This window comes from Bicyclus anynana, chromosome 23 (genome assembly GCF_947172395.1).
Source record: "Bicyclus anynana chromosome 23, ilBicAnyn1.1, whole genome shotgun sequence".
Taxonomy (NCBI): Eukaryota; Metazoa; Arthropoda; class Insecta; order Lepidoptera; family Nymphalidae; genus Bicyclus; species Bicyclus anynana.
The window spans coordinates 11,893,350-11,916,080 of NC_069105.1; the positions used below are offsets into that span (position 1 = coordinate 11,893,350).

The window sequence follows — 22,731 nt, forward strand, 5'->3', positions numbered from 1 at the left end:
CAAACGGTGAAAGAAAATATAGGCGCAGTGGTATGCGCGGTGAATTTACAAGACGGGGGTCATGGGTTCGATCCCCGGCTGGACTGATTGAGGTTTTATTAATTGGTCCATGTCTGGCTGGTCGGAAGCTTTGGCCGTGGCTAGTTATCACCCTATACCGGCAAAGATGTACCGCCAAACGATTTAGCGTTCCGGTACGACGTCGTGTAGAAACCGAAAGGGGTGTCGATTTCATTCTCCCCCTAACAAGTTAACCCGATTCCATCTTAGATTGGATCATCGTTTAGCATCAGGTGAGATTGTAGTAAAGGGCTAAAGAATAATGTAAAAAAAATACTAAAACTGTAAAATAGTTTATACACGAATGTTCTTAATCATCCACATCTAAAGCCAAATAAACTTACAACCCTAGATAGACAATACCTACTTACCAGTGGCGAAGGGTGAAATTTTGACGAAGGTAAGCCGTCTCAAAGAAAAGGAAATTCATACCGCTTACAAACTTCGCTTCGCCACTGCTACTTACTAGTAGGTGCTGTTACGACTTCGCGTTTATAATATTAGTAGGATGAAAGTGTATGCAGGGAGAAAAAGGGCGAAAAATGCAGTTAAAAACCATACGAGTTCGTATGTAACTTGTAAATTTTTCATAATTCATAATTCTTTATTTGAGCCGTGATAACCCAGTGGATATGACCTCTGCCTCCGATTCCGGAGGGGTGGGTTCGAATCCGGTCCGAGGCATGCATCTCCAACTTTTCAGTTGTGTGCATTTTAAGAAATTAAATATCACGTGTCTCAATCGGTGAAGGAAAAGATCGTGAGGAAACCTGCATACCAGAGAATCATCTTAATTCTCTGCGTGTGTGAAGTCTGCCAATCCGCATTGGGCCAGCGTGGTGGACTATTGGCCTAACCCCTCTCATTCTGAGAGGAGACTCGAGCTCAGCAGTGAGCCGAATATGGGTTGATGATGAATTCTTTATTTGCAAATTGTTAAATACAGATCTTGATATAAATGTTGGCATACAATTTGCTACAAAATAGCATGCAAATTTTAAAAATAATCTTATAACTAAATTACATTGTCTATAATACACTATAATTATTGAAATTTACTTAATGACTATGATGTTAAAATTATTAATTTATTATTATGTCCGTTATACGTTAATTATTATTGTTTGTCAGTTAAATAGTCTTTGATAGTGTAATACCGTTTTTTTAACAATAGTTCAAATAATAATTTAAAAAAAAGAAATGTTCTACTTAACTATAGTGATAATGTTATGTTGGATTCATTAACAATATCTTTGGCAATCATCTTCATAAGCACGTGTTGTCGACCGTTTCTGCTCAGGTCAATATTCATTGACGTCTGCTGCTTATGTAACTCCCCCTCTGTGACGTCACAGGTCTGCCGACTTGTACTACACTTGTCTGTTGTTCTGTTGTTGTATTTGTGGCCCATTTAGATTGGAATTTAATAAATCAGCATCAGGCCAATAGTCCACCACACTGGCCCAATGCGGATTGGCAGACTTCACACACGCAGGGAATTAAGAAAATTCTCTGGTATGCAGGTTTCCTCACGATGTTTCTTTCTTCACCGTTTGAGACACGTGATATTTAATTTCTTAAAATGCACACAACTGAAAGTTGGAGGAGTATGCCCCGGACCGGATCCGAACCCACACCCTCCGGTTAAAAATTTAAAAAAAAAAGATAAATAAATAAATGAGAGATAAACTATACAAATGTGAACTAGTGCAGGCAACCTTTAAGTACTTTTTAATTCTTTTGGGTACGAATCTCAATACTTTATTTAATTAATCGATGAGGGAAGGAGATTAAATAAATAAAGAGAAAAATAATCTACTAACTTTCGACAGTGGTATCCAAAGTGGAATGTTTTTTTTCAATCAATCAATTTATTTATTGCATGATATACATACAGGTGGTTGGTAGATGTAGATGGTAAATGTATTGCCAATTTGGCATGCAAATTACTTATTAAGTATGTGTTATTAAATAAATTCAAATGACAATTTCATCATTTAAAATTTACATCTTTACAAGACGGAGGTCCTGGGTTCGACGTATACGTATATTACCTACGTATATTATCCCCGAGCGCTAGCGCATTATAGTTCGATGTGGTATTAGTAGGGCTGAGCGAAAATTTTCTAAAAAAAAATAATTTAAAAAATCGTTGCGGTCTTTGAGACCGCATGTAGGTGGTTAAGGGTTAAGCAGCGTGGTGGCTCAAGGCTTTAAAGTCCGATGCTTTCTACTTCTACTCCTAAATGTGTAGGAAGATAAGATATGTGATTAAAAGTAAATTAAAGACGATTTAAAGTAATAATTCTATTCTTATTATAGAAAAACAAAATGAAACCTTGTCTTTGACCTATAAAATGGCATTGTTTTTAATGCAAACAAAGCTTCTGTTACTTTTGTATGCAGGCCTTTTTTTTGATTAATCTGTTGGCAATGGAAGCAGAGGTTTAACATCTAAACAATTCCAGTTGTGCTGGATAACTGCCATTTACATTTATCATCATCAATCAGAGTTTAGTCCATCTATTAGAATCGTGATAGCCAAGTGGATATGACCTCTGCCTCCGATTCCGGAGGGTGTGGGTTCGAATCCGGTCCGGGGCGCGCACCTCCAACTTTTCAGCTGTGTGCATTTTATGAAATTAAATATCACGTGTCTCAAACGGTGAACGAAAACATCGCGAAGAAACCTGCGTATCAGAGAATTTTTCTCTGCGTGTGTGAAGTCTGCCAATCCACATTGGGCCAGCGTGGTGGACTATTGGCTTAAACCCTCTCATTCTGAGAGGAGACTCGAGCTCAGCAGTGAGCCGAATATGGCTTCTTGGAATTATGGATTATGGGTTGATAACGACGAGTTTGTTGTTGCCTCTTCTCGGACCAAGGCGCTTTGGAACCCTCGTAACTTTTATTTAAAATTTTCGATTTTAATTACCACCATAATCATGTCCTAACTTGAAGTCTCAAAAGTGCTTTTTTAATAACTAATCCTTTTTTGAGGCTTTTTTAAGTTTTTTGTAATCCAACACAAGTTAGCCCTTGACTGAGATCTCACCGTAGAAGCAAACGGACTTTCTTGGAAGTGGTAAAAGTTTATTTCCATACCTCAGCCGGTCTACATTGCATCGTACCGGAACGCTAAGTCGCTTGGTAGTACGTCCTTGCTCGTAGGGTGGTTATAAGCCCTGGCTGAAGCTTACCACCAGACCAGATCTGAGTCAATTTAGAAAATATTAAACCCTTGGGAATCGAACCCAGGACCTCTTTATTGAGAACCTAAGCACTGAGCCAGAGAGGCCGTCAAAATGTATTGGTAGTATAAAAGAACAATGATGTTTGTTTGTGTAAGCTAAGTTCGTTTCGTTTAAGAAAGTCCCATCAGTTCGCTTCAGTTTTAAATAACATCCATATTCCATACTAATATTATAAATGCAAAAGTCAGTCTGTCTGTACCCTTTTTACGCTAAAAACTGCATCCATCAGTAGGTATATAGATAAATTGGACCTAAGAGTAGTTTAAAGTTACTTGACACAGTTACATGGCTATTTTTTTTCGTGAAAATGAAAATATACGTTCAACCACAATTTGTTGAAAGTTTGGTTGGAAAATACCTCATTCTTAGAATTCCGTACTCAACAAGGGACTATTTATCAATAAATTAATATAAATATTTGTACATGCCCCTAAAAAGTTTAAAAAGGGATTGTTTGCTTAGAAGATTTTCAAATTATAAATCGATTATGTTTCAACTTATATTTTTGTAAATATAAATAGCCTTTTTTTTCTCATCCTCACAAAATATATATCAATAGGTTAACATTAATTTCTAACTAACTAACTCTTCTTGCAATGGAGTAAAAATTACCCCAAGGGTACACTGATTTTCGCACGAAGTCGAGAACGTCCTATATACCTACCTGCCTACTTCATTCTTTACGGTCAAGGCCATTTGAATATGCAATGAGCTCCTCGATGTTGAACGCTTGAAGATGGGAAGGTTTTCAAGATTGGTTTCAATAAATCATTAACTTCCATACTAAGCAGTATTAGATATTGATACCTATGTTCACTTGCGAAGCTGAGGGGTATCAAAGGCGGCAATTTATTCAAGTGAAAATAAAAAAAAAATGAAAAAACCAATTTGTGCACGCCTCATAAAATTCATTAGACAAAATATGACTTTAAAACCTGCACTATAGTAATAGTTTTTTGTTTTTTTTTTATTCTTTATAAGTTAACCTTCGACTACAATCTCACCTGATGGTAAGTGATGATGCAATATGAGATGGAAGCGGGCTAACTTGTTAGGAGGATGATGAAAATCTACACCCCTTTCGGTTTTTACACTACATCGCACCGGAACGCTAAATCGCTTGGCGGTTTTTCTTTGCCGGTGAGGTAGTAACTAGCCCGGCCGAAACCTCCCACCAGTCAGACTAATTAAAGAAACCTCAAGCGGCCGAAGTGTGCACTTTTCAGTCAGTGATAGTTGGTGCCAAGTGGATATAATTTTTGCAGTGGCGTGCATAAGGTTGTCGATCAGGGTATGCACTAGTAATAAAATTAAGCAAACTGGAAACATCTGTATTTAATAAGCACTAAGAAGAAAACTCTTAGGGTATGCAGTACTTCGATGCATGTATGAAGTGCACGCCACTGGATTTTTGGCTGGTGGGAGGCTTCGGCGTGGCTACCGGCAAATATGTGCTGCCAAGCGATTTAGCGTTCCGGTACGATGCCGTGTATAGAAACCTAAAATTTTCATCCTCCTCCTAACAAGTTAGTCCGCTTCCATCTTAGATTGCATCATCACTTACCATCAGCTGAGATTGTAGTCAAGGACGAACTTGTAACGAAAAAAAAACTTCAGCCTTCGATTTCAGAGAGCGTAGGTTCGAATCCGGTCCCATGCACCTCCAACTTTTCAGTTGTGTGCATTTTAAGAAATTAAATATCACGTATCTCAAACGTTGAAGGAAAACATCGTGAGGAAACCTGCATACCAGAGATTTTTTTAATTCTTTACGTGTGTGAACAGTGAGCCGAATAGGGTGATGATGATGACTAGATATATGATATCCCAGCAGTGGGACATCACTGGGCATTATGGAACTTGACTAATAGTCTAAAGCAGTTGGGCATTGCTCGTCGCAATGCAGTCATACGAAGTGGCAATCGATTGCCTCGTACTGTTGTAAATGTGTCCTTATTACAACAGTTCTTTAGATTCAATTTTGAATGTATCATAATAATAATTAATGACAACACAAGACTTTTTTATAGTAAGTAATTTTTAAAAACTGTTGGTTGTTTTGTACAGCAAAAAATATTACGGTTTAATCCATCTCCTCATCCGCACGGAAGTGCGTCAGCCAAATAGAGATATGTTATATTTTTCGCGCGGTTTTTAATAGAGAAGTCTGGATTCGATTCCCGGTCGAGTCAGTATATTATGATAGGTATCATATTTTCTAAAGTTGGCTGAGGTACCTGTCACTACATAGTACAAAACAAAGTCGCTTTCTCTGTACCTATATCCCTATGTATGCATAAATCTTTAAAACTACGCAAAGGATTTTGATGCGTTTTTTTTAATAAATAGATAGTGATTGAAGAAGAAAAGAGAAGATTTATATGTATAACTAGCGACCCGCCCCAGCTTCGCACGGGTGCAATGCTGATACTAAATACACTACAGAAAAACTGTGAACGTTGGATATAAAAACATAGCGGCCCGCTCCAGCTTCGCATGGGTATCTACGCTGCGGCTACTGAAGCGATTTGGCTGAAATTTTGAATGGAAATAGATTTCACTTTGGATTAACACATATGCTACTTTTCATCCCGGAAAAACCATCGTTCCCGATTGCCCGTGCCCGATAGCCCGTGCAAATGCTTTGAAACTTAAATATTTTATTTTATCATCGGATTATCTATGATTTTATCTAAATACGGACACGAAAAAGTTTTCACTTAAAACAGAAAATATTAAAAAATAAGCGAAAAATGTAAACATGTCAAGAAAAGTCAACATGGCGTGAAATGTTTAAATATGTTTAATCTAATATTATTTAGTTAAATATTAAATAAAATATCAACACCATGCAGCGCCGCATTACGCAAAGATCATTATCAAATACTATCAAGGAGTATTGAAACATAATAAACAATAATTATTACCGTACTTACCTTTTATACATTTAGACACCTTTAAATGCATTATGGCACAGTACTTTCTAAACCAACAATTTATACTACGATAATTGATTATAAAAATAAAGTTTAAAAACTGTGCGACTACACTAAAAAACGATGAAATAAGAAAATAATTTAGATAGAAATCGAGAAATTCATAGGTAGAGCCGTGGTTGCTCCACCTTATACTTAGGTTTAACAGAATATCACAGAAGAGATACAGTAGATGCTGACCACGTCTCAACTTTGACCACTATTCAACAGACTTGAAAAAAAGGCGGACTTCAATATACTTTCAGATTGTTCCCATTTCATTTTCATGACAATCGGTTTCGTAATTTTGTGTTAAAATCAAAATAACTGAAATACGTCTTTGAAGTCAGTTCCATTTTTATGTTAAAAAGATTATGTACCTATGCATTTCTCGATTTCTCAATTTTCAAAATCGGTTAATTAGATCCAGAGATTATCCCTACAATACCTACCACAAACTTTACCTCTTTATAATATTTGTATAGATACACTTAAAATTTTCACATTCCAGTGAGACCAACGTGGGCTCACGCCAGTTTCTCGTCACAAGTCCATGAGCCCAATGTGAACAATTTTCTTCTATTAACCTATTGGGTTTTATGGGTTGGTAAGATAACTTAATAAGTCTGTGAACGTGTTAACAGTGAATAGGCTACTTATAGGCAGGAGGACTCTAATTTAAACCTATTAAAACTTTTCCATAAGGCAAGGTTGAGTTAAGACAAGAATGTGGTAACAGTATTTTAATATAAGTTTTTTTTTTTTATTTTAGTGTAGATACATTTAACACTTTCAAATTCCAGTGAGATCAACGTGGGCTCACGCCAGTTTCTCGTCACAAGTCCATGAGCCCAATGTGAACAATCTTCTTATAGTAACCTATTGGGTCTTGTCTTGTGGGCTGGCAAGATAACTTATGAGGTCTGTAAACGTGTCAACAGTGAATAGGCTACTTCTAGGCAGGCGCACTTTAATTTAAACCATAAAATAACTTTCCATTAGATATGATTGTGTCAAGTTTAAGACTAGTATATGGCAATAGTTTCAATATGTTTTTTTTTTTAATTTACAGAGCGGTTAACTCAAGAATGAAACGAAATGAGTCCGTGAGTAGCGGCAAACGGTTCCGGAGCGAGCAGCGGCCGGCGTTAGCGCTCAGCTTTCGCCAGAATTCGCTTACGATCACCACCCTCGCCCAGCAGTCCGCTTATCTCGCTGAGAAGGCCTACAAGGATCAAGAAGCGTAAGTATTTAACACAAACGGTTCCAAAGCAAACAGTGACTAATGCTTGCACTGAGCTTTCGCCAGAACTCGCTCGGGATAAGCTTGCTTGCACATCAGTCCGCTTATCTCGCTGAGATAAGTGGACTGCTGAGCGGGGCTACAAGGAGCAAGAAGCGTAAGTATTAAACGCAAACTGTTCAAAGCAAACATCGGCATACTATATCTATCTATACTAATATTATAAAGCTGAAGAGTTTGTTTGTTTGTTTAATTGAACGCTAATCTCAAGAACTACTGGTCTGATTTGAAAAATTCTTTCAGTCTTAGATAGCCCATTTATCAAGAAAGGCTAAAGGCTATATATCCCCGTATTCCTACGGGAACGGGAACCGTTCCCTTGGGAATACGGGAAAAAATATAGCCTATAACACTCACAAATAGTGGACTTTCTAGTGGTGAATTAATTTGCAAAATCGGTTCAGTACAACCTACAATACCATTAAATTCAATTTACCTCTTTATAATATTAGTATAGATGTAGTATTTATTAGAGGCAAAAAAAGACTATAGGATTTTTTAAAGTAAACCAGTTATATACTGGGGTTTTACTTTTGAATGCCACATAGAAGAATAAAATGAACTTTTGTCGTATTATAGGACTCAAAAAGTGATTACAAATATTAGAAAACTAATGTCGAACAAAGGTTATGATACACACCATTTGTCAGGACAACTTAATTAACAAATCAAACCCTAGAATGACAGAGAATGACCTTGAGTGGAGTCACGCACTTGTGAACGATGTATGTAGGGTTAAAGGATCCTTTGACTGATATCAAACACTCCCCTTTTCCACTCAAGTCACTCTCGCCGACTATACCAAGTAACCCATAAAGAATTACACAACAAGAGATGTGGACGGCTCGAACGCCACGAGCACACTGAAGCCAACACGAGATCAAGCGACGTCATATCCGTCACAGACTACTATTTCCAACACTAAACGGCGATAACATTCGGCCATCCTGGTGGCGCATCCGTCCCTGGATCGCGTCCGTGTCTGGTGCAGTTGCGTTTACACTAACAACTTGAGCGTGTACAAACCACTATTGAAGGTCGTGTATGACTCATTTTTAATCGAATGAGTGTGTATGGGCCTTGTGTATCTAGGGTTATATATAGTTCAAGTCACCATTGTAAGTAAGGTCGCGTATGACTTATTTTTATCGAAAAATGGCAGTAGGGTTACTTAATCCGGTAACCAAAATTCACAAATTTCAAACAGTTATAAGTTGCAATTATTAACACAAAATCTATACGGCAACATTTCGCGTCTTGTCATAATATTAAAACGCAAAATTTCATCGAGAACACCGTGAAACACAATTTCTGTCTATACCGTCAATACTAAATTTATACCGTCAATACTTAAAACTTGGAAGCACGATTCACACACTATTAATATTCGAATTTAACTATACCGTAATGTTAAACTTATCGGTGTACTTTACTCAATTAATTTGTTACCCTCTTTTTATAAAAAAATGCTCTTATGCCATATTAACAAAGAAATGAATAACGATTGGCCGGATTTAGGGTAGTTTAAAATTACGTCGTTATCTTCGTTTACTATGCGGGCACAAGTTCTTTATCGCACTTCTGATATTATAGGACTCAAAAGGTGATTTCAAATATAAGAAAACTAATGTCGAACAAAGGTTATGATTCACAACACTTGTCAGGACAACTTAATTAACAAATTAAACTGTAACCAATATAAGATCCTAGAATGGCAGAGAATGACCTTGAGTGGAGTCACGTACTTGTGAACGATATATGTAGGGTTAAAGGATCCTTTGACAGTCGACTAACACTCCCCTTTTCCACTCAAGTCACTCTCCCCGCCTATCCTAAGTAACCCTTAAATAATTACACAACAAGAGATGTGGACGCCTCGAACGCCACGAGCACACTGAAGCCAACACGAGATCGAGCGACGTCATATCCGTCACAGACTACTATTTCCAACACTAAACGGCGATAACAGTCGATCTAAAATCTACTACTAATCTCTCTAAATAAATATAGGAATATAATATGTAGGTTATAGGGTACATAACTATCATACTACAAAGTTACGTAAGCAAAAAGTTACAGCAGCAAAAATGTACAAGTTAGCCTCCCTGTAGGTACACGAAAAAGATTAATGTTTGCCGAACGTTTGGAACAATGCCAAAGGACAAAATACTATTATTTTTCCCCCAAATTTTATTAAGTAAGCACTTACATGTCTAAATAACAATCAATCGTCAAGTGTTCTCTTGTTTGTGACCTTATAGTTGTTAATTTTAACATAGTAACTTAATTACAGGCAGTACCTAAGAATCTACTGACGCAGATAATTTAGATTTATGTTCGTTCAGTGTAGATTATCACAATATTATATAGTAGGTAAATCAAATGTAAATTATAACTGAAACGATTAACGACGAAATAAAGATTATAACTATAACAAGGAATAATTAAGGCGAGTGTTACATGAAAACGTAACATACATCGCATTGTCATATGTATGTAATCTATTAGTGCTTACACTCGTGTATATTGTAAACTAGCGGACGCCCGCGTCTTGGTCCGCGTGGAAATCAATTCCATACCAAGTCGCGTAAACTTTCAAACCCTATTTCACTACTTTATGGTTTAAAAATTCTTTAATAACATTATGTTTTGTATTTTTTTTTTATTTATGATCGAATTGTTAAAACTGTTACTGTAAAATTAAGGACTTACAAACACAAACTTTCAACCCCTATTTCACCTCCTTCAATTTTTACTTTAGGGTCAAAAACTACCTTATGTTTTGCCACAAGGTCCCATTTACTATTATACCAAAATTCATCTTGATTGGTTCAGCCGTTTAGCCGTGAAATGGTTACAGACAGACTTACTTTCGCATTTATAATATTAGTATATAGATACTCGTATATATAAAAATTTTTACCTATCACCTGACCACACTCAAACACTGTTAATAAATTTAATATTAAATGTTTGTGCAGCAGCCTGAGGATATTTTTATAGCTTTCCATTGGATATGGAATCAATTAAACGGTATGCAATTAATTAGTTATAATCACGTTTGCACTTATCACATTTATCATAAAGTTAAACACAAATTTTTACATCTAAAAAGACAGTTAAAATATTAATTGTTAGGTAATTATTTGTTCAATTTATTGACTATTACGATATTAACAACAGCTGAATTGCCTAGCAAGCCAAATATAAAATATGCCAATATTTGGGCATTTCATTAAATTTTACTGACTAATTCTCGTATTTATCTGAAATTAAGAAACGCTTTACGTTGTTTACAGTGGGGATCCAAATAGTCAACCACCAGCTGTATCTTGGTTTAGACTAGTAAGTATCTTGAAAATTTATTTATATTTTGTATAGATTATCATATTTATAGTTTATACAACCATCTAGTCATATTTAATAGTAGGTATATTGACAGTCTCGAATAAATTATAAAAAAAATCCAATTTAATTAATTTTGACTTTTTAATATTATAATGATGAGTAAGGGTGTTTTTAGAGACTGGTGTAGCTAGTTAGTAGTGTTCAGTTATTTTGTTATGTGAACAAAATAAATATATTACAGTAACTCTATTCACAAAGTAAAATTTTATGCTCATATTGCTACAGTTTAGGTTCGCAAAACCATGGGAGTTCATCCTACTGTTTCTGGGCGTGATATTCGCGACGCTGAGCGGCCTGTTCGTGCCGGTCGGCGTCATCGTGTACGGCGAGTTCACATCGCTGCTGATCGACCGCACGGTCATGATCGGCACGTCTACACCCACCCTTACAATCGCGTGGTTCGGCGGCGGAAGGATTCTGTAAGTGTTACTAAATGTGTGGCGGGAAAATTATAGGAATCACATATACACTTTGACAACTTTTGACAACGTTCGTAACACTCCCGATGGTCCGCGCGGACCGGGGGGCGTGTAGCGATGAATGAAAAACCCACGACTGATGCACCTCACTTCCCTGCACACACGATTTCGCACCCGCGCTGTTTTCCCCCCGTCGCCCTCATATCATGGGAGTGTCATCAACGAACTTGCCAGACTTGTTCTCGTTTTATTTTTAACCGACTTCAAAAAGGAGGAGGTTCTCAATTCGGTCGGTATTTTTTTTTTTTTTTTTTTTTATGTATGTACACCGATTACTCAAAGACGCCTGGACCGATTTCAAAAATTCTTTTTTTGTTTGAAACGGTATAGTCCCCATTTGGTCCCATTGCCATCATGTCAAGATCTGATGATGGAATCCTGGAGAAATTGAGGGGAACTTTCGAAAATTATATGGGTGTCTAATGTGTTCGTCAACTTTTCCATTTAGTATTTTTAAGCACTACAATTTCATGAAGGTTTAAAATCGATCTGATGATGGAGCCATAAAACAGACGAGGGAACTCCTCGGCGATTTACAGCAGTTACCTTGTGTTTGGGCTTGATTTATTTGTATTAATGAGAACTTTCCACATAGATAGGTTGTGACTATCATTTAGGGGTTTGGTGATGAAGACCAAGGACAATTAAGGGAACTCCTTAACAGTTTACAGTAACTACCTTGTGTTTGGCCTTGATTAATTCGTATTGCTGAGAACTTTGTACCAAGATGGGTTGTGACTGTCATTAGGGGTCTGATGATGAAGACCAAGGTCAATTAAGGGAACCCCTTAACGGTGTACGGTAGCTACCTTGTGCTTGGGCTTGATTAATTTATATTGCTGAGAATTTTGTACCAAGATGGGTTGTGACTGTCATTAGGGGTATGATGTGTTCGTTTGAGATGAAATTTTACACTAAAAATGAAAAAATAATAAAAATTTTAATAAAAAAAATACAACCGACTTCAAAACCAAAAAACGTAACCAGTAAACTAAAAAGCGAAAAATAACATCATAATATGTTCTACCTGCTGATCAGTATGAAGGCGGTGCTTAGCCGGTGTTGTCTTGATTTAAGCCATTTCTGACAGGACCACATGAAACAACACTGTCTGCAAAATCTAAATGGCTTGAATACATCACCGGCTTAGCACCGCCTACATACTGATCAGCAGGTAGAACATATTATGATGTTATTTTTCGCTTTTTAGTTTACTGGTTACGTTTTTTGGTTTTGAAGTCGGTTGTATTTTTTTTATTAAAATTTTTATCATTGATTTGCTGCATTTTTGAGTTTTATTGCTTAAAGTCATCATTAACAGCCGATGGACGTTCACTGCTGGATTTAGGCCTCTTGCATAGACTTCCAAATACCACGGTTTCGAGCCGTTTTAGCGGCTCTCTGCAACCCGCTTGATGTCTTCGGTCTTGCTTAAAGTGTGTGCGTTGTGTTGTGTTACTTAAAGTATGTAGAATGCATTTTATTCAATAACAGCAGATGCTACGCTGTTTAACCCGCGTTGTTCCTATTCCTATATATATAGCCTAGATATATAAGTACCCAGGGATAGTGTAGCTTCCCAATAGTGAAATGACTTTTCAAATCAGTTCTTTAGTTTCGGAACCTATTCAATGCAACTATTAAGCCTTTCCTCTTTATAATAGCACAGAATAAATATGTATAATAGTAGTATAGATATTTCTGTAAAGATGCACAAGTGAAGTGCTGTGAAGTGAGTGGTTAAGCAACAGTGTTTTGAGTGGTTAATTCAATTTTCTCGTTAGACTCTATCAAAGGTTTTTGTAAGAACCCAAAACCCTCATAAGTACCTTCCCGCCCCCGTGGGAAGAAGGTAGGTTTCGCCACGTTCAAGAAAAGGGTATAGACTATATCTCTATCCATTCCAATTTTAAGCCTAATAATTTCATTAGTTGCGGCGTAAAGGAGTAAGACACACACAAACTTTGAGCTTTATTAATTAGTGTGATTATGCCAAATAGTACGAACGCGAGCGCCGAAGAGAACCGCCTGGCGTTGATCGAGGACTCGCAGGCGTTCGGCATCGGCTGCACGGTGTTCTCCATACTGCAGTTCATCGTGTCGGCCATCAGCGTCGACCTCTTCAACTACGCGGCACTTAGACAGGTGACAAACATGGCTGCCTATTGGTGTCATTATCGTAAACAGAAGAGAACCGCCTGGCGTTGATCGAGGACTCGCAGGCGTTCGGCATCGGCTGCACGGTGTTCTCCATACTGCAGTTCATCGTGTCGGCCATCAGCGTCGACCTCTTCAACTACGCGGCACTTAGACAGGTGACAAACATGGCTGCCTATTGGTGTCATTATCGTAAACAGTACGAACGCGAGCGCCGAAGAGAACCGCCTGGCGTTGATCGAGGACTCGCAGGCATTCGGCATCGGCTGCACGGTGTTCTCCATACTGCAGTTCATCGTGTCGGCCATCAGCGTCGACCTCTTCAACTACGCGGCACTTAGACAGGTGACAAACATGGCTGCCTATTGGTGTCATTATCGTAAACAGTACGAACGCGAGCGCCGAAGAGAACCGCCTGGCGTTGATCGAGGACTCGCAGGCGTTCGGCATCGGCTGCACGGTGTTCTCCATACTGCAGTTCATCGTGTCGGCCATCAGCGTCGACCTCTTCAACTACGCGGCACTTAGACAGGTGACAAACATGGCTGCCTATTGGTGTCATTATCGTAAACAGAAGAGAACCGCCTGGCGTTGATCGAGGACTCGCAGGCGTTCGGCATCGGCTGCACGGTGTTCTCCATACTGCAGTTCATCGTGTCGGCCATCAGCGTCGACCTCTTCAACTACGCGGCACTTAGACAGGTGACAAACATGGCTGCCTATTGGTGTCATTATCGTAAACAGTACGAACGCGAGTGCCGAAGAGAACCGCCTGGCGTTGATCGAGGACTCGCAGGCGTTCGGCATCGGCTGCACGGTGTTCTCCATACTGCAGTTCATCGTGTCGGCCATCAGCGTCGACCTCTTCAACTACGCGGCACTTAGACAGGTGACAAACATGGCTGCCTATTGGTGTCATTATCGTAAACAGTACGAACGCGAGTGCCGAAGAGAACCGCCTGGCGTTGATCGAGGACTCGCAGGCGTTCGGCATCGGCTGCACGGTGTTCTCCATACTGCAGTTCATCGTGTCGGCCATCAGCGTCGACCTCTTCAACTACGCGGCACTTAGACAGGTGACAAACATGGCTGTCTATTTGTGTCGAGTGCCGAAGAGAACCACCAGGCGTAGATTGAGGACTCGCAGGAGATAGTAAACAAGTAATAATTAATTAACCGCAACTATAGCTTCACGAGACTTAGCTTAACAGACGAGATAACCCAGTGGATATGACCTCTGCATTCGATTCGGAGTTTCGAATCTAGTCCAGGTCATGCACCAACTTTTCAGTTATGTGCATTTTAAAACATTAAATATCCCGTGTCCCAAACGGTGAAGGAAAACCATCGTGAGAAAACCTGCATACTAGAAAATTTTCCTCATCAATGGGCCAGCGTGGTGGCCTAATCCCTGTCATTCTGAGGGGAGATTCGAGCTCAGCACTGGAGCCGATTCGGGTCACTACTGAATCCAGTCCGGGGCATGCACCTCCAACTTTTCAGTTATCTGCATTTTAAGAAATTAAATATCAAGTGTCTCAGGAAAAACATCGTGAGGAAACCTGCATACCTGAGAATTGTTTTTAATTATCTACGTGTGTACACTCTGCCAATCCACGTGGTGGACTAAGGCCTAAACCCTCTCCTTCTGAGAGGAGGCTCGTTCTTAACAGTGAGTTGAATATAGGTTGTTGATGATGATGATGATGATGATGATGATGATGATGATGATGATGATCTTTATTGTTTATAGATTGAAAGAGTAAAAAAAAGATTCTTAGAAGCCGTTCTTCGTCAAGACATTACATGGTACGACCTCAACACGTCCATGAACTTTGCGACGAAAGTTTCAGAGTAAGTTTATGTAAGAATATTTACTACCAACTTTACCAAAATATAAATTTAGTTTTATTTAACAAGGAATTATTATAGAAATAACTAGTGGACGCCCTTGACTTCGTCCGCCCTTAGACCTCTATAGTCCAATTCTTACATTTATATTTCGCTTTTGCTCTGCTCCTATTGATTTTATCGTAATGAAAAGTATACTTTTAATAAATGGTTTAATTTTTGTTTTGGTTCGTAGCGACGTAGAGAAATATCGGGAAGGTATCGGCGAGAAGGTACCGATGTTCGTCTACTTGGTGATGTCTTTCGTCACCGCGGTGATCATATCGTTCGCGTACGGCTGGGAACTGACGCTGGTCATCCTGTCGTGTGCGCCCATCATTATAGCCACCACTGCTATTGTAGCTAAGGTACGTATTTATCATAGCAGTGCAAGACATCGGGTAGGTATCCATCCCTAGGACTCGTGCGAAGCGATTTGCTTCTTCGTTTCTTATACGGATGGCTAGTGTATGGAACTCTCCCAAAGTCAGTGTTTCCTAATTCTTACAACCATGGCGTTGCATGACAAATGGCTAAGTGCGGAAAAGGCCCAGGAAAGAAGAAGAAGAAGAAGAAGAACCATGGCATTATGAAGAAGAGTGTGAAAAGGCATCTTCTAGGCAAGCGCATTCTACCTTAGGCTACATCTACTTACCATTAGGTGAGATCGTGGTCAAACGCGAGCTTATTCTGTATAAAATATATATAACCTTCGTATACAGCTGGGAACTGACGCTGGTCAAGTGGTCATACAGTCGTGTGCGCCCATCATAATAGCCACCACTGCTATTGTATAAAATATAAATGTTAATATAAGTACAGATAGACAGACATACATTTTGGCTTTAATATAGATTAAACAATCCTATCCAATAAAAAACTTCAAAATATCTTTAATGGACAGAATTGGTATAGAATATGGAATTGAAATAGCATTGAAATATGCAGGTGCAATCATCTCTCACCACTCAAGAGCTGAAAGCTTACAGCATAGCTGGAGTTATAGCGGAAGAAGTGTTGTCGTCAATACGAACGGTCGTCGCATTTGGGGGCGAACAAAAGGAGATACAAAGGTAACAATCATATCCTGAACCACTTCATCATCATCATTGATTTGTCCTTATGCCACTTAACTGGAGTCAGCACAATATGCTTTTTTTTCCATTGACCTCTGTCTCAAGTTTTAAGTAACACCTTTTACACGCATATATCTTCTTTCACGCATACCAACCAGCTCTTCTTTGACCTCTCTACTTGATGTCCTTTCATTTGCATTTTTAACATTCTTCTTCTGATGTTTGAGTAACTTCGCATTACGTGCCTTTTCCATGCCAACCTATTTCTTCAGCAACGTTGGTTTTCTGCCACTGACACCACTTTTAGAGTTCCTTTTATATTTGATTTGGTGGGTCCTTACTTTTTTAACATTTATTGGATGAAACACGTGAAATTTTTGTCTTTGGGCCCTGGACAGAAATATTTTTTGACGGACTCAAATTGTCCGACAAGTCTACCACTTGATTTCAAATATTTTTCTTTATCTATTCTGCAAAAATCGGCTCTGAGGTTAGATTTCTTTTCATTATTGGGTTGTTCATTGGTTTATTTAATTAAATTTTTTCAGGGGCATATTTGTTATCGGTCACATTTGGTTTTCGATTACAGATACCAAAAACGTTTGGAGCCAGCGAAGAAGATGGGCATACGAAAGGGTGTGTACTCAGGTCTTGGTAGTGGGATTATGTGGCTCATAATATACGCGACATATGCGCTTTCCTTCTGGTACGGAGTGGCTCTGATCCTGGAAAGCAGACATGAGGACCAACCGGTGTATACACCTGCCGTACTGATGATTGTAAGTGTTCATTTAAACATTCTTCTTCTGTAGCATAACTAAACTTTGGCTAAAGTAGAGACGGACATCGCCCGGCAAATTAAAAAAAAACAGGCGTGACCAAAATTATAGTGCAAACAACTGAATAGCTTGATTTGAAATCCTGATTTTTTATAAACATAGGTAAAAACGAAGGTAGTGTTTTCATACATACTCGTTTTTTTATTTGTATGATTTTTTTAAATATTTCGGAAGATTTTAGTGTCTACTTTCAGTAGCCAAACTCTAATTTAGAGTGTACTTCTGTTATCGCCGTTTAGTGTTAGAAATAGTAGTCTGTGACGGATATGACGTCGCTCGATCTCGTGTTGGCTTTAGTGTGCTCGTGGCGTTCGAGCCGTCCACATCTCTTGTTGTGTAATTCTTTATTAGTTACTTGGGATAGGCGGGGAGAGTGACTTGAGTGGAAAAGGGGAGTGTTTGTATACAGTCAAAGGATCCTTTAACCCTACATACATCGTTCACAAGTACGTGACTCCACTCAAGGTCATTCTCTGCCATTCTAGGATCTTATTTTGGTTACAGTTTGATTTGTTAATTAAGTTGTCCTGACAAGTGATGTGAATCATACCCTTTGTTCTACATTAGTTTCCTTATATTTGTACTTTTTAGTCCTATAATATCAGAAGTGCGATTAAGAACTTGTGCCCACAAAGTAAACAACAATAACGACGAAGTTTTAAATTACCCTAAATCAGGCCAATCGTTTTTCATTTCTTTTTTAAATCTAGTATGAGAGAACATTTTTCATAAAAGAGGGTATCAAATTAAATGAGTAAAGTACATCGATGAGTTTTACATTACGGTATTATTAAATTTGAAAGTTAATAGTGTGTGAATCGTGATTTCAAGTTTTAAGTATTGACGGTATAAATTTAGTATTGACGGTATAGACAGAAATTGTTTAAAAATTGTGTTTCACGGTGGTCTCGATGAAATTTTGCGTTTTAATATTATGACAAGACGCGAAATGTTGCTGTATAGATTTTGTGTTAATAATTGCAACTTATAACTGTTTGAAATTTGTGAATTTTGGTTACCGGATTAAGTAAACCCTACTGCCATTTTTCGATAAATATGAGTCATAAACGACCTTAGATACAATGGTGACTTGAACTATACATAACCCTAGATACACAAGGCCCATACACACTCATTCGATTAGAAATGAGTCATACACGACCTTCAATAGTGGTGTGTACACGCTCAAGTTGTCAGTGTAAACGCAACTGCACCAGACACGGACGCGATCCAGGGACGGATACGCCACCAGGATGGCCGAATGTTATCGCCGTTTAGTGTTAGAAATAGTAGTCTGTGACGGATATGACGTCGCTCGATCTCGTGTTGGCTTTAGTGTGCTCGTGGCGTTCGAGCCGTCCACATCTCTTGTTGTGTAATTCTTTATTAGTTACTTGGGATAGGCGGGGAGAGTGACTTGAGTGGAAAAGGGGAGTGTTTGTATACAGTCAAAGGATCCTTTAACCCTACATACATCGTTCACAAGTACGTGACTCCACTCAAGGTCATTCTCTGCCATTCTAGGATCTTATTTTGGTTACAGTTTGATTTGTTAATTAAGTTGTCCTGACAAGTGATGTGAATCATACCCTTTGTTCTACATTAGTTTCCTTATATTTGTACTTTTTAGTCCTATAATACTTCAGATATCGAAGATTCAGAGAGATTCGATCAGATGTAGGACATGGACATGTACAAGATTATGGACAATTAAGTCTATTTAACACGTGATAAACACGTGGTCATGATGACTTTCGCCGGATAATTAGTATTCAAATACCGTCATAATAATGCTGTTGAAAAAATATGAGCACCAAATGGAGCGGGATTTAGATGAAGTGGATAGTGTTAATGTTGAAAAGTGACCAATTAAGTACTCGTAATTTAAACAAATCACATGTATGTGCCTACAATTAGAAGAGGTGTTAGATCTTCTAACGACGTAATGATGACCAGAGGTCCAGGATCTATGTCCAGCAACGGATGTCCATATAGATGATGATTATTTGAAAGCTTTAACCAAACACAGTAACAGTAACAGTAATAGTAACTATGGTTTCCAGGTATTTTTCAGTGTACTGCAGGGCGCACAAAACGTTGGACTGACGGCGCCTCATCTCGAAGCGATGGCGAGCGCCCGCGCCTCCGCTGGGGCGATATTTGCCGTTATTGACAGAAAACCTGCTATTGACAGTCTCTCCGAGGAAGGCAGCAGACCTAAACTAGACGGGAACATGGAGTTAAGGGAGGTGTACTTTAGATATCCAGCCAGACCAAAGGTTCAGGTAGGATGTTTTCATCATCATCTTATCAGCCGATGAACGTCTGTCGGACAGAGACATGCGTCTGCATGTAGGGACTTCCAAACATAATGTCTCCTGCATCCAACAAATCCCAGCGACTCGCTTTATGCCTTCAGTTCACCTGGTCGACGATCACTGCGCTTTCTAGCGCGGGGTCATTACAACACCTTAGGATATTTAAAAAGTGATTTATTCTAAAAAAATGTGAGTGAGTTTGGTATGTGTATGTCGAGAACGTCATTATTTTGCGCATTTAACTAAATTATCTTTAACTAGCGGACGCCCGTCCTTAGACCTCCTTAATCTGGCTCCCTCGCAAAATCCGTTCTTAGCAGACTAAACTAACTATAAACAACCTCCCTGCCAAATTTCATCTTTGTATGTCAAGCGGTTTTCGATATTTCGTAATGAGGTGTTTTGGAAGTAATTTATAGAACTACCTACGTCTATTCCTATTATAAACATATTTTTCTTGTATTGACAAATTCCTCTATCTGACTTTGCAAAATGAATAGTTACCTTCTCATTTAATAGATTGTCTGACTATTTTTGCTTGATTATGAAATTACGGTTCCAATATACCACATTTACAACAATTTGATTATCTATAACTTATAGAAAACCATAATATAGATTATAATTAAGACTAATCACAACCGAAATATAAATGTCTTTATCAACGTCACTCATCATTTTTTAAAATGAATACCTTCTCACTTAGAAGGTTAACTATTGCTCGATTTTCAAATCACCCTGCCAAAACTGCACAGAATTTATAGAAAACCTTAAAAATAAAGATGTATTTATCATTATCAACATAATTCCAACAGGTTCTAAACGGTCTATCCCTGACGATACGTCGCAATGAGACGGTCGCTCTAGTAGGAGCCAGTGGAAGCGGCAAGTCCACAGTGTTACAATTGCTCCAGAGAATGTATGACCCAGACGTGGGGTCAGTGATGGCGACGGGGCACGATCTTAGAGACCTCAACGTGAATTACTTCAGGAACCATGTGGCTGTTGTTGGACAAGAGCCAGTTTTGTTCGCTGGCACTATTAAGGAAAATATTCGGTACGTACGAGTATACTTTGAAGAGATTCACTGATGTCAGTAACTTTCTAGGGACTAAATGCAGCAATAGGTACACATTTAGAAGAGCTAATCTAGTTATTTCATATTCTAAGGTGTCATATTTATCGTATATTTGTAATAATACTTCGTTAACATTCTTCTTTATTAACTGTTTTTTGCTGGCTCTTCTCAGAGCTGTCGTGAGACATTTAGGTGGATTTTAAGTATTTATATTAAATAGTCAAAGTTGATGTTTTAAAATTGCCTGTACACTAAGTCTACTTAAAATAAATCTGATGGACTTGTTAAAAATAAACTAATTTCGATTTTATTTTACAAAATTGTATTGTAATTTTGGTAAATTCCAACGGATCCATTAAAATTTTCGTTTCCGTGGGATTTAATTTTTTTTTTGTAATGAATGGTTTTGATAATATATATATTCTTGCTTAATATCTAGCAGATAACTTAAAAACTAACGAAATAAATACATGTTTCAGAATGAGTAATCCAAAATGCACAGATGAGGACATTATAATGGCGTCCAAACAAGCGTATTGTCATACCTTCATTAAACACTTACCTAATGTGAGTAGTATTTTTTTTATCTTGGAAATTTTCTTTGGTTTTAATTTGACTCTGATGGGTCTACGGCAGTGTTACCAGGGGCTTAGAGTGAGCGCAAAAGCATCGTCTGGTTTTTTTTAATTTTTTTAAATTACTTCTAATTCTAAGTCCACCACGCTGGCCCAATGTAACTTTGCAGATTTCACTCACTAGAGTATCGAGAAAATTGTCAGCTATATGCAGGTTTCTTCACGAGGATATGATTTACCTTCTAAATGAATATTGACTACTGACTATTGAGTTATTGACATAGATTACTTAGTTGTTTGTATAGAAGAGGTATCAAAATTGTCATTTTAATTTAGGGTTACGACACATTAATAGGCGAAAGAGGCGCCCAATTGTCAGGTGGTCAAAAACAACGTATCGCAATCGCTCGTGCCTTAGTGCGGAAACCAACGATCCTCATCCTGGACGAAGCTACGTCTGCATTGGACTCGCAGAGTGAAGCCAAGGTGCAACGGGCTTTAGATGCTGCTGCCGCTGGAAGGACCACCATTATGGTGAGCCACAGGTACCTATGGTGCAAGGGGGTTACAGGAGAAGCTTCTATAGGGGTAACAAATGTGGGGTAACTGCATTACATTCTAGACAAAAAGGGTAAATAAATAAAGCTGCATTATACTAAAGCAAGATAGGTACGAAATACGAAGATCGAGAAATGTAAACTGATAAATACCTTGTAATAAAATAATATCTCGAAACAATAAGACAAAATACTGGCTCTGAGCACTATATACTTGTAGGTTCTAAAATTTTTTGGTCAAATATTATCGATGAATTTTTGATAGAAATCCAATGTTTTGTAATGTTAACGTAAGACCATGTTTATGTTAGCATTTCTAAATGGAAATCCTAATGATGATTTAATTGATATTTTTATTGCAATTGACAATAGATTAGCAACTGTGCTTAATGCAAACCGAATCGTCTTCATTGAGAAAGGTGAAGTCGTAGAAGATGGTACTCACGAAGAACTGATGGCTCTCCGAGGACGCTACTACCAACTAGTGCTAGAGAATGAACCAAGCATTGCACCTGATACCCCTAATCCGCAAAGTTCTGCAAAACGTAAGAATAACATTACAAATCTTGTAGCTTATAAAATCGTACTCATTCCATGCCTAATATACTTGCATGCCACGTCAAAAGCTTTTGCTGCAAAGAAATATCATGTGAATGAAATAGAAAATACCATAATCGATCTCCCAATATTATCTAAAATTATTCAACATTATGATTGTAAATACCAAAACTATACTTTAAAATAATTTTGAGAATTTTGTGC

The 22,731-nt window shown here is 38.2% G+C and overlaps 1 protein-coding gene across 1 annotated transcript in view; it reads left to right on the forward strand.

The window, feature by feature from the left end:
* The window catches only part of LOC112049149 (multidrug resistance protein homolog 49-like), a 42,182-nt gene that overhangs the window by 7,184 nt on the left and 12,267 nt on the right, over positions 1-22,731 (forward strand). Inside the window, exons 2-14 of the mRNA XM_052888834.1 lie at positions 7,362-7,532; positions 10,892-10,937; positions 11,226-11,419; positions 13,480-13,624; positions 15,390-15,490; positions 15,723-15,894; positions 16,475-16,599; positions 17,192-17,381; positions 19,505-19,726; positions 20,575-20,816; positions 21,317-21,404; positions 21,749-21,957; positions 22,342-22,514. Coding sequence (XP_052744794.1) covers positions 7,378-7,532; positions 10,892-10,937; positions 11,226-11,419; positions 13,480-13,624; positions 15,390-15,490; positions 15,723-15,894; positions 16,475-16,599; positions 17,192-17,381; positions 19,505-19,726; positions 20,575-20,816; positions 21,317-21,404; positions 21,749-21,957; positions 22,342-22,514 — 2,062 coding nt within the window. The 5' untranslated portion in view covers positions 7,362-7,377. The remainder of the gene's footprint in view (positions 1-7,361; positions 7,533-10,891; positions 10,938-11,225; positions 11,420-13,479; positions 13,625-15,389; positions 15,491-15,722; positions 15,895-16,474; positions 16,600-17,191; positions 17,382-19,504; positions 19,727-20,574; positions 20,817-21,316; positions 21,405-21,748; positions 21,958-22,341; positions 22,515-22,731) is intronic.